Here is a 12,472-nt window from a genome sequence, read left to right as displayed (position 1 = left end):
CTTAAAAATCCTATCCTCAGAATAAACACGAATACGAAGGTTTTACGAAGTGATGAAAAAGAAGACGGTGTTTACCAGCAATATGTCAAAATCACATCCTCATCCATGATCTTTTGCTGGGCCTCTACTGTGATCTGCCGCTTCGCCAGACATATTTCCTCGTACACAAACTTCCTAATCCATTCCACGAGACTCTCTTTCACCTGAAAAAAACAAGAAACAAACAAAAAGCTATAGAATATGAACGAACATCCCACATATTCACACAAAACTGAGATTTTCGATTCCTTAATTAACTAAGGCATGATCATAACAAGACAACCAGAAAATCTTATAGAAAGCAAATGTTGCATACTTCTGAGTACTTCTGATGTGTATTTGAAAAAACAAATGTTGCATACTTTTGAGTACTTCCGATACGTATTTGAAAAAACAAAGTGCCTTCTCTGCTTTGCTATGCTTTCACAGGAAACTTGTTGTCTAAAGGAGTTCACAGGAGATAAAAAAAGCTTTCTTTTAAAGCATTATTCAGTTGCATTCTGATGCATTAAATTTAAATTAACTAAAAATGCATTTTAAATGTATGCATTAAAAGCATTCTTTAGTTGCGAAATGTGAAGTCAAAATTGGCCCTAAAAATTATTTAAATATCATGTGCGCATGAGTACATCCTATATGAACTCCTTCCTCAGTAAGTGTAAACATTTGAAGCCTTTTAACAGCAGAGCTGTTCTAAGTCAAGCCTTCACTGTCCGGCATCGTGTCATGCAGGGGGGCAGGGAGCAGAGTGCGTGCCGGGGGAGGGGGGGAGGATGGTATAGGTGCAGGTATATCACCAGCGTGCCCTTTCGCCCCATGGATTCTGTTCAGCGCAAGCGGCAGTGGGAACTCGCACGAGAGCGGCAGTGCCGACGTTGTGCAAATCCCGAGCTTTGAGAGCGAGCCGTGCAATCAAAGCGCCGGTAGAGGCAAGCCAACTCCCACTTTCTAGAGTAGGAGGCCAACCAGAGACATTGACACAGAGAGATTCCTCCCAAGGAGGGTGCCGATGGAGGGTTCAAGAGAGAATTCCTCGACCGTGAGTGCCAGCCACAGCTGCAATGTGTGTGATAAACAGTGGTTTGATCACAACCTCGCGCAATTGAAGACTGGCGCAATCCGAAACCAAAGCCTGAATCTAGCAAAACGTCAAAGAGACAAAAGACTTTCATGAAAATCGTGCTAAACATGAGTTCAAACGACCACTAGCTTCGCTATTTTGACAGCTTTCACTAGGTGGAACTGGCTTTACTTGGTTTTTCTTTTTTTTTTAAGCGTGTAAACAGAAAATAAGACTAGGATAGACAACGCCCAAGAGATGCTACAAAAGTACAGAACTGATAGCAACATGCATTAAATTTGCAAATGCCACTCACAGTACACAATGCTCTGGGATGACAATACTCTGGGATGTGTAATATTCAGCGTCAAAAGCACAGTTTTTATCTCGGCTGCTCCGCAAGAACTACAATGGTTCTCTTGAATTTAAAAACAAGCAAACGCTTCTTTTTTGAGCATTAACCTTGTTCGAAAAGATTTTGATGCATATAATCTTAAATTTCCAAGACTGAAAGTTTGCACTTGGTTCCAATTGAGATGAGATTCAAGTCTGGCACATTCATTTCTTGACAGTGTACACACAGGCTTTTTTGTATTGACTGATTCATATATGCTACTGTTTATGCAAACTAAAGGACAGAACACGAGAGAAAGAAATTCGTTTGACATAAATTGTATATGATGTATTTCTGATGCACGGGAACCTATAAATCATGACACAATGCAATATATATAAAAAAGAGAACATTTACTGTAAATGCCTACATGATTGCACATTACAAGTTAAGATATGCATCTATTATCTGAACAAAAGAAAACACACTTTGTTTTCACCTGCTGTGGTTGCTTAGTGGCTAAGGTGTTCGGCTACTAAGCAGGAGGTCACGGGATCAAATCCCAGCCACCGCAGCTGCATTTCGATGGGGGCGAAATGCAAAAACATCCGTGTACTTAGATTTAGGTTCACATTAAAGAACCCCAGGTGGTCCAAATTTCTGGAGTCCCCCACTACGGCGTGCCTCATAATCAGATCGTGGTTTTGGCACATAAAATTTCACAATCTAATTTTAGTACATTCTGCTTTCTTGAAGTCACTAAACGCGAATGCTGAAAGTGCATGGGAATGACTCCTAACCCACTAATTTCAGTGATAAAACTTCAGTAATGTCATAATTGCTTAGATATATACTTCCAACTGAACTTCCTGAACACATTAATATTAAAGGGCACTCTGCAGTCATGTGCCAAAAGAACGTTTTGTACAGCTGCTTATGCTTGACAGCGAAATGAATTGATTTCTGTTCAAGAAACCTATAGTGTGCATATCTAGAATGAATACTCAGTGCGCTATTTTGCTCCTCAATTCGCCGAAAACTGACTAACGTTCTTTTCTTTTTTAATTTTTCAAAGCTCGGTCGCCATGATGCAACCAATGTGTTCCCATATTATGTCTTCTCTTTCACACAATATACTTCTTGTTCACATAATACATCTTGTATTCCTGCAGTCCCATGAAAAATTTCATCACCAGTGTTTTACTGGCACCAGACTGGTAGACTAATTAGGACTATCTAATGAAAGAATTTGCCATGTATGCTTTGTTATGACAACACAAACTTGCAATTTTTTATACAGTGGTGAGAAAGTCGACCTTCTTACCTCTGCCACAGGCTCCGTATCTTGAATTTCAGAGATGCGGGCCTTCAGAAATGTCACTGCATTCTGCATACTCATGCTCAAAGGCCTGGATTTGTTTAGAAACCTGCATAAAATTATTTTTGAAATATAGCTATAACACAGTATATGGTAAAACTGCAATACTGAACTGCCTTGCACGTTAATAAATGAAAACACAGCACTGCAAAAAAAAAAAAGGAAAATATGTGTCAATACGGCAGTGTGCACTTCGTAAAAGTTCTTGAAACTGGCCAAGTTCAGTCCTTGGTTCCATTAAAACGCAATGAAGTACATTTTTCGTGACAAAAGTTACATAAGTCTAAAGAGACATTATCAAAATCTATGAGGCCACGGCAAGCTGGTGTAGCAAACTCAAGGTGGGATCACCTCGTGTTATAGCCTTTTTGCATTTTTTCTGGGTTATTAAGCATCTTCTCAAGGTAAAAGTGGCTTTTTAGTGTCGTTGGATGGTAATTTACTAATACAGGTAAATAATTTTCCTCTCTAGTGTACCTTTAGAAGTGTGGCTGTTCGCTTCATCGAATTTATCACATTTGCACTTACCATAACACAAAGTCAGACATTTAGCGTTACAGACCAGTGCAACAGAACATAATTTTTTTTTAAATCGCTGTGTTATATTTATATATATGCAATACATTTCACACTCAGCATATATCAATTGCAGAACTCACACAAAACATTCACACACAATGTAAAGGCCTCGTACTTGACGAGCTCCAAACCAACAGCCAGTGTCAGCATGCACAGCAGGTACATTGCAAGGTGACCCTTAATGTTTAAGCCCTGAAAGCATACATAACTGACAAAATAACAGCGAAATACTAAGCACACTATAAGTGAACTGGGTGCCAATGTCCAACTGCACTGTCAAGTGGCATTGTGAAACTTCAATCCTTGACGCAGAACGGTTTAGCACACAAAGCACCCATTTCATAAATACCTTTCTATCTAGAGTTGCTCTCTTTCCGTGTCATCAGTCCACACTACAACCTATACAAAAGCACATTACTGTATAAAGCAGTCCGTCGATAGCTGTGCCCCGACAGGTATGGCAAAAAAATTTTTTTGCCAGCCTGACAACAGCCCTCTTGTGTGCCTGAGTGATTCTGAAATTAGGAATGCTTATTCAGAGCACACGGAACTGTTCCAAGAAAGTGAAAGAACTGTCTTGCAGAGTTTCATGAAGCGTTAAGGAAATCGCTCCAGCATGGTGGTTATACCAGTTCACTACCATGAATCTCCCTAGTTCCCGTCAAAAACGCTCGTTCTTCTCATTCAATGGCATTTTCGAACTCTTTGTTATCCTCACCACTCTGATAAGAGTTTAGAGCAGTGTTCAAGCTCATGCATTGGGATATGTATGTCGTCACGGCACAAAGGTACACCACACCCTCTTATTCCACTGCACTGCGTACCAACTGACAAATGAAACAAGCGTACAAAGCACTTGCCAAAAACTACAACTGTAGAGGCAGTGAATGAGAATGAGGGGAACCAAGGGGCTAAATTTTTGCTGTTCACAAGCGTATGAAACCAAGGAAATCACAATGGAAATTAACTGTACTTTAACTAAATACAGAAATAATAAGAAGAAAGGGAAACGAAAATGGACAAAAAGACAACATGCCGCTGGTAGGAGCCAAACCCAGATCCTTGGCATTGTATGTGTAATGCTCTACAAACTGAGCTGTGGCGGTGGCTGTCCCCTCATCCACTTTCTTGAGTATTTGTGCGTGTGTGTGTACAAGATCTGAACATGGGAGTGATAGCCCAGTGGATGTGACAGATCCTTTTAACCACAGGCATAATGTAGTATGTGAACATGGCCTGAGCAATTGGCAAAACATGCAAAAATCATGCTCCATGTGTAGAAAGAACTAGCACTGGAGATAATGGATAATTGTCTATTTACTCAATATTTTTGTCCAGTCTCTCCCTAATGTCCTGGGACACTCTCTTGCTGGTGTCACAAGTGTAGTCCTCAATCAGCTGCAAAGAAATACGAAATTATGAGATAAACTATAGCATAAGAGTCATCACACTTAATCTTCAAGTCGGTAGCCATAATGACTGACTGCTGCAAAAAGAAATTTCAGGAGACACCACTTGAATGGCCTACTGCATAACAGAAAACAAACTGAGCTACAGTTGACTTTTGTTAATTTGACCCTGACAGGACTGAACAAACTGGTTGAATTATATGGCGGGTCAAATTACATAGAAGGCAAAAAAAAAAAGGACAAAAGACACCGTTGATTCATCGGCAATACTTGCCCTGATTTTAATACACCCCCAAATTAAATGTGCATCAATTTTAATCGGTTCAAAGTAGAAAACTGATGTAGAAATGACATTAGAGCTCCTAAACAAAATAGAAATTGAATGTGCACCCAATATACTATGAGCAAAAAAAACATACCAGGCCTCCAATTCAGGCAATGAAAGAAAGACGAAACCAGCGAACTTTCACTTTACAGAACGGAAGTTTATGTACTTCATGTGACTTTTGGACAGCACTTTACTTACTTCACTATCAACACCTTAACCCCTTCACTGTCGTGACCAATTCCAAAAAAACTTTTAGAAGCGCAAGAAAAATAGCCGAAAGTCATTGTGTATGTTTTTCTTGTCAATGTTGCAAGAAACTGAACCCATACACATGTGCGAAAATTGCCCAAAACTCCCAATGAGCTAATTTGTCATCAGCACCAGAGGACGCTTTTTGTGAAAGTTATCTCGTCATCGGCAGTTAAGGGGTTAACTGCCATGACAAAAGTGTGTATTTCTTTTGGACCTGCATATTTTGCGCCAATTTTTTCTGAAAGATATGATACCAGAAATGCCCACTTTTAGTTATTGTTGAAATAAAGATAGCAAAAGTCAGCGTGTATCATTTATTTGTCAAAAATTACAAGAAACTGCACATGTACACATCTGCAAAAATTGCTGAAAGTCTGACGAGCTAACTTGTCATCGGGTTAAAGTCGTGGCATGTCGTCCTTCGTGTGGTCTATAGTGCATTTGATGGTCTGTATTTATCAAGCAACTCCTCAACCATTGCAAATGAGATTGTGGCCCATGCCTAGAGTAACCACTTTACTAGTTCGTCCTGCAACATATACAACTCCCCAGAACACCAAGAACATGTGATGCAATTTGTTGCCGATAGCTGACTATGTAAAATAATTTATTGTGTGAGTGTGCTTTCGTAATCGAAATGAAAGCAGCACGTTATCGTCATGCAATGCGGGAAAACTCATTTTGTTGCCCTCCATGATCGCCATCTTGTAATGCTAATGCTGACGATGCTGGCTAGGCTGGCTTTGATGGATGAACGCTGTGAACATAGTTTTGCTTTCATATCACATTGCACTGCCTAAGAAATTTACAGATAAATTTTCTTGGAAGATAAAGGCACACTTTAGAATGGGGTAAATACTGTAATAATTCTTTGTAAGCTATCGTTCTAGCTTGAAAATATTCCTGCGGTTAGCCCAGAATAGTTGTTTTTGATAGGAGTTGACATGTGTACAACGCATTCCCTGTACCTTAAGTGCTACCAAGATGGACGCTGCCGCTAGGGGATTCGCCAAATGCGGTCACCATTGGGGTTAGGCACGCACGTGACGACCAGCGAAGTTCTAATTATCTGGCAAAGGCTAATTTCAGGATCAAAATAACGAACGTTTGGTCCCACAGAAACGCATGGGCATCAGCCAGCACCTTCGGTCGGGATCAAATTAAAAGAAAAACTAAATTAACCGGAGACAAATTAACAGAAGTCTACTGCACTAGAGTTTTGAACAAGCCCAACTGTGCTGTTCGCAATACTCAGCTTCAATAAGATGCTTCAGAGCTAAAAAAAAATCATCAGTGTCGTGAACGCAAACTTCTTGCTGCACTCATGACTTCCATGATGGTTCTACATGTGTATCACTGCATGCTCAACCCAAGCTTTTTCTGACCAACAGTAGAGTGCTTCTGAAAAAGGTGCCACACTATTTGTGATATTGCCAGACACCAACAGGGTAGGGGTATATGCAGTTCAGTGCTAAGGACAAAGAGGAAAAATAAAATCCCCTTGCTTGCAATTTCCGTCCACTTCACCCACACTGAGCAATACCATTTTGCCTAGACTAGTATACATGACTAGACACTGTAAGTGCTATGCTTGCTCACTCATAAAAACAGAACCTTTCTTTTTTCTTTGCTTTATTGCCTCAGAAAACAGTGAAGCCTTTTTGAGTGTGTTCCTTTCTGAAAGCTACAGATGAGTGCATTTTCTTTTTCTCCTGTGCGTATCATTAGCCAACTTGGAGTTACCTGTGCCCACTTTGAATTAACGAAAGAAGGGAAACTGAGGGGCTAGATTTTGTTAATCATGAACACATAAAGCCAACAGACAAGGTGTGAGTTCGGCTCTCACCGGCAACAAGTTATCGTTCCGTCCACTTTCATTTCCCCTGTCTTCATTATTCTCTACATTTCAATTTCAACTACACCTAATTTCCCCGATTCTTTCCTTGGCTTCATAGTCCGTTGGCTTTCTGTGACCACTTTTTAACACAGACACAACAGCAAGTTCTCAGCTAACTACAGCCCTGCATGAAGGAGAAAGGTGCAATTAAACAATCTTCGCACATAAGATACATCCCTGTCTTTTCTTTAACTTGAAACTGTACTACAGCACACTGCGCAAAATGAAAATTGTTAGCTTACTGTTTTGAATGCTGCCAGCATGGCCACACAGCGAGCATTTGAGCCAGTGACAATGCCTTCTGCAATCTGGAGTCCCGTCCGAAACACAGCTGGGTGTACAGAAGAACCAGATAACCTGCGAACATGAGAAAGCATGGTTCACTCTGACATTTTCTGTGCTAGAGGTGTGCACAGGCTGGGCTTCATACTTGTGGGAATTCTAGTCTCCTGTGACGGTCACATGCGCGGCAAGCGTCGCACTGGGCGCAAGCAGGTTTAGGAAGAGAGGGAACCCTTTCTTTCGTGGGTGGCGCACCAGAATCGCAAGCACTATCAGCACCACCTGGCATGTCATGTGTCATGCACCAACATTGCCAGAGCCTCTCTAGTACCCAGCAGGCGGTGAGTGCGGCCGGCACCACTTTTATTTGCCTGCACATGGTCAGTCAACCACGTTTTTGCCGTGGCAGTCACTGCAGCCTCCCATACCTCAGCTGGTAATGCGGAAGCCCCTCTTTACCTAGTGTGTTATTCTCTTCGAGGGAACCCTCAGTGATGTGAACTATAGCTAGCTGGCCTGCTCAAAGTGTTAGTTGCAATCATAATAAATGCTTTCCAAGCGTAGACATGGTTGTCATCCGTTGGTTCCTCAAGCTTGTGTCGGACTGAAATAGATGGGCAGGCGAGTGCCAACTGCAGAAAATGGTATGCCAAGGCCCAGTGCTGTCGGCTACCCCCTTTACTCCTGCACACTTAATTAGTATCCTGCATCTGAGCACAGAAAACCTGTAACATACAATTCTTTACCTGCGTGTTTGCAAAAACGCTTTATTTTCTGTCACCCAAGAAACCCACTCGCTTTCAGCGACATGGTGAAAGAAGGTATAACGACAGAACAAAAATGAGACTGAACAAGTGAAACAGAAAAGGACAACAAGGTACATTACTGCGGCCTTCTAACCTTTAAAGGCCAAGTGCAACAAAATTTTTAACCATATAAAAAGACTAGTTTCACATATTGAAGGTATAGAGCAGCCTCTATGTAAAATTTTACGCTTGGAATACGCAAGAATGTAGTATCACAAAAAGATTGCAGACAAGGCAATTTTGATGCCAAAACTAAAACCTTAAAGCAGACAGACGGCTGGGCTAGTTCGAATATTGAAATTTCGTGCATTTCCAGCACTTTAACGAAAAAAAAAATTTTATCGAAAAGGAAAGATGAAAGGACAAGTAGCATCCTATGTGCCCTTTTGTCTTTCCTCTTCTCTTAATTTTTGCTATTTCTTTAAAGCACTGGAAATGCATAAAATGTTAAAAAAATATCGCCATTACTGATCACCACAAATGAAGAACAGGCTGGCAATGCCCACACTCAGGCAAAGATCAAGCAGCGCCTGCAGTGACACACCGAACTTTGAGGCCACATTTTGGGAGCCGTGTCATATCAACTTACCACCACGTGCCCATGTCGTCTGCTTAGGTGCTATTTAAAGGACGTTAGTAAAGTAACCAGACAACTGCCAGCCATGCACCTTTGCCAAGGTTGTTTCAATGGCATATAGTGCTAGTACTCATTTGTACAACCAGTTTAGCCAAGGGAAAGTTTTGTTGCAATTGGCCTTTGCCTCTGGATTTTTAGGCGTGCACTGTTTGCAACTGCAGAATGAAAAGTGTACATGTTTCGCCTAGCAGTTTGAAAGGGAGCACAAATCATGCCAATGTAGTTTTTAATGCGATTGTCAATGAAAAAAGGTGCAGTTTCATCCACAAGGTGAAGCATTGATTGTGATAGCAAATTATTAGACAGCTGTATACAATTAATATTAGTAGTTTTATCAGTTGTAAAGCTGTTGTAACCATTTGATTACTAAATAAATTAGCAAGCATGGTGTCACGCATGCACAGGCAAATATGAACATATCTCACTCAATGACCACAGACACTCGCTGTGAGAATGCTGGCGTGATGAAGAGCGACAGCAGTGGCGAGCAAATCCCCTTTCATGCAGCCTCTCAGTTCAACGCACATTAGGCCTGTGAGAACACAGCGCACATGAAGCCATCAGCTATCTCAGGTCAGTTAGCCTTCAAATGCACCGACGATTACCTCCAAGATAGATGGGCACAGCTGCAGCTTTACCCTGCACCCCCCCTCCTCTTAGTACGCACATCTCACCACTCCTCCCTACCCTTGTGTAAGCAAAACGTCAGCGTGCACCCTCCCCACCTTCCTCCCTTCACACGCATTAAGCCATCATCCTTCTCGGCTCACCCTTGCACACTTTCACTCACACCTACAGCATACAGCATGTGTCTGCAATGTTTTCACACTTGAAGTTTATACAGACCATCACCACGACGACAGATATTTTCTTGGAGTGTCCATACAATTGCTATCGCACTTAAATTCAGCAATTGAAGGGTTAATACTATTTTATGTGGACATATGAGAAGAGCTGTGGTCCACTAGCATCACCACCAACACTCTGCCAGTCACAATCCACAATGAGACAGCTACACTTGAGCCCTACTGAGGTTTAGTATGCTGATCGCAAATGACATTGTTTGTACTTGTGTTGATGTACCGATATTTTTCTCGAGGTGACATTTTTTTTTATGTTGTGCTACTATCAGCATAAAATGAAACGTGAACAGCAGAAAGCATAACTGAAGGTACAGTGGCGCGCCATCCAGTCAAATTAACAAACGTGCAGATCCAGTTTGACAGCACAGCAAGATGATGCTCCCCCTTTTTAGCTGCATGAACATCGAGTGACACCATTGTTTCTTGCACAGCACTTCCAGTTCCCCTCCTGACTCGACTGGGGATGAAATTCAAAATAAATCAGAATAGAAAAAAATAGTACAGTACAAAATTAATGTGTTTCATTGTAGATATCATATCAGAGCATAAGTTTAGTTACAAGTTTATCTACTGATGTGTCTGGAATAATTAGAACTAATTACAAATCACTGATTGTCGCACACCAGAGCACAGAAACGTAGCCTTTAAAGACCCGCTACATGAGCACGACTTTGGCGAAACTTCTGGAAACCTAGAAGTAGAAAGCGGAAGTAATGACATCACTAACGATGTCACACACAAGAAGGTGATATGATATGTGACTGGCTAATTAACAGAAAGCATCTGCTTGGCATAGATTGAACATATGCCTAGTAGAGGGGATGTGACGTCCCTCCCTCCTCTCTCGCTTCTCCTCTCCCAGCGCTCACCTGCTCGCAACAGTTGCGCACGCACGCTCGTTACATGCTTTGACGTCAGCACCGGAGAGAGTGCGTAAGGTATACTTCATGTGCCACTTGCCGGGGGCTACACCCCGCCAGATAGCATGTGCTGCGCTTCCTCCTCACCCTTTCTTACTCCTCACCCACATATCGTGCCAAGGGAAAGTCGTCCGCTCGCTAAACCTAAAGAACACCAATGCCGAGGTGCAAGTGCCACCAAGAGGCACCTAAGTCAAAGATCAGCGCTGCCTACCAGTTTTTTGCTTCTGTTCTGGTTCTCTTTATTTGAAAGTGAGGAAAAAAAAAGAAGCCAGAACATCATAGCGTAGAGCGAGTATTATTGCACACTATAGCAAAACTGTATCTGCTATCGACGTCAAATGAAATGCAAACTGTGGTGTGCGTGGTACAGTTTGAGCAGTCATTATTACTGCGTCGTCATCTTTACTAACTTTCAAATAAATGAGACCAGAACAGAAACAAAACTATTGCAGTATAGGGGAGCATGATTACGCAGCGCAGTATACCAGGTGTGCACACCTGCCAATAGCGATGACCTGATGGCAGGCACTATAGCTTTAGTTGTGCGCTCCGTTGTTCACTTTTCATTCGTCTCCAATAGTATATTCTTAGTGCTAACTTAAGCTCATGGTTTCTTAATAAAGCTTCATTTGTAAGTGTAGTGATCATGTGCATCTCCCTCTTGTGTTCCATCTTTTGCACTACAGTTTAATATGGTCAACAGGACAGCTAGACATGACCTTAGGAACGACCAGTTTAGATTGCAGCCTTGTGAAGACTAGCAGGCACTCAGACCTGAATAAATATCTGTCCTATTACCATGCAGTTGGTTACACAACAAAAACCAGAGTCTCAACAGGAATGTGCAAAATGAAAGGTCCACCTGCTAACAACTGGGCATTTTAGTTGTCTACTTCATCATGAAAAGGAAGGGCAGCGTACCCATAAGGCTTCAGATGGTCTACTGTTCCAGGGTTTTGATGCAGGTGGGAGAACAGCCGCAAAACTTCATGCTGTTTGCCTTCAGGTGCTGACTTTCGGACAGTCTTCTTTGTTAGAGTTTCTGCGTGATAAACACCACATCATGCGGAGTCATTCTAATGCGAGGTTATAACTTAGTAAGATATTGGCTTGGCCTAGTTACTTATCATCCATACTGTAAAACAAGAGAAAGACAAGGATGAGGCAGATTACACAAGTGCTACATAAATATATTGCATATATTGCTTAACACAAGAAAGCAGACAAATGCTCCATTGTCCTAGTCTTTCATGCTGTTCACAGAATGGAACACCATGACAATTCTGTGACTGCAAACCATGACTACAATATTTACTGAGATTCAGGCAGGTGTAAATATGTCAATGTGTGAAACGCTAAACAACAGTCAGCCCTCCAGATTGAAATACCAGGTTCTTCCACAATATTCATGCACCTACCACTATCCAATGGCTGCAGTGTAAAAGCATTCACCACAGCAACTCGTAGAGGTCGTGTGACCAAGTTGGTCACAAATGATTGCAAATGGTTGCTTTGGTCGAAAAGCAACTGTCTCAGTTCAGTTACTGGCTGCTTGATTTTTCAGTTGCAAACCTACTAAACAAATTAGTGGTACAAAAGCAGGGCATCAGTATACGCTGACACTTGTTTTACGTTGCGATGGCGATGCAAGCAGGATAAGAAACACATGTATCACGACAGGTTTT

General features: G+C 41.7%; 1 protein-coding gene across 2 annotated transcripts in view; it reads right to left on the bottom strand.

Annotated features, from left to right (window-relative positions):
* The window catches only part of eIF2Bdelta (eukaryotic translation initiation factor 2B subunit delta), a 31,423-nt gene that overhangs the window by 9,108 nt on the left and 9,843 nt on the right, over positions 1-12,472 (bottom strand). For both annotated transcript variants that reach the window (XM_065443989.1, XM_065443988.1), the window contains exons 6-10: positions 11,709-11,829; positions 7,519-7,633; positions 4,712-4,788; positions 2,758-2,860; positions 76-203 (exon numbers count right to left, since the gene is read on the bottom strand). In XM_065443989.1, coding sequence (XP_065300061.1) covers positions 76-203; positions 2,758-2,860; positions 4,712-4,788; positions 7,519-7,633; positions 11,709-11,829 — 544 coding nt within the window. The remainder of the gene's footprint in view (positions 1-75; positions 204-2,757; positions 2,861-4,711; positions 4,789-7,518; positions 7,634-11,708; positions 11,830-12,472) is intronic.

This window comes from Dermacentor albipictus, chromosome 5, assembly GCF_038994185.2.
Source record: "Dermacentor albipictus isolate Rhodes 1998 colony chromosome 5, USDA_Dalb.pri_finalv2, whole genome shotgun sequence".
NCBI lineage: Eukaryota > Metazoa > Arthropoda > Arachnida > Ixodida > Ixodidae > Dermacentor > Dermacentor albipictus.
Note: the sequence above shows the minus strand (reverse complement) of the source record. Positions and strands in the feature narration are given on the sequence as shown.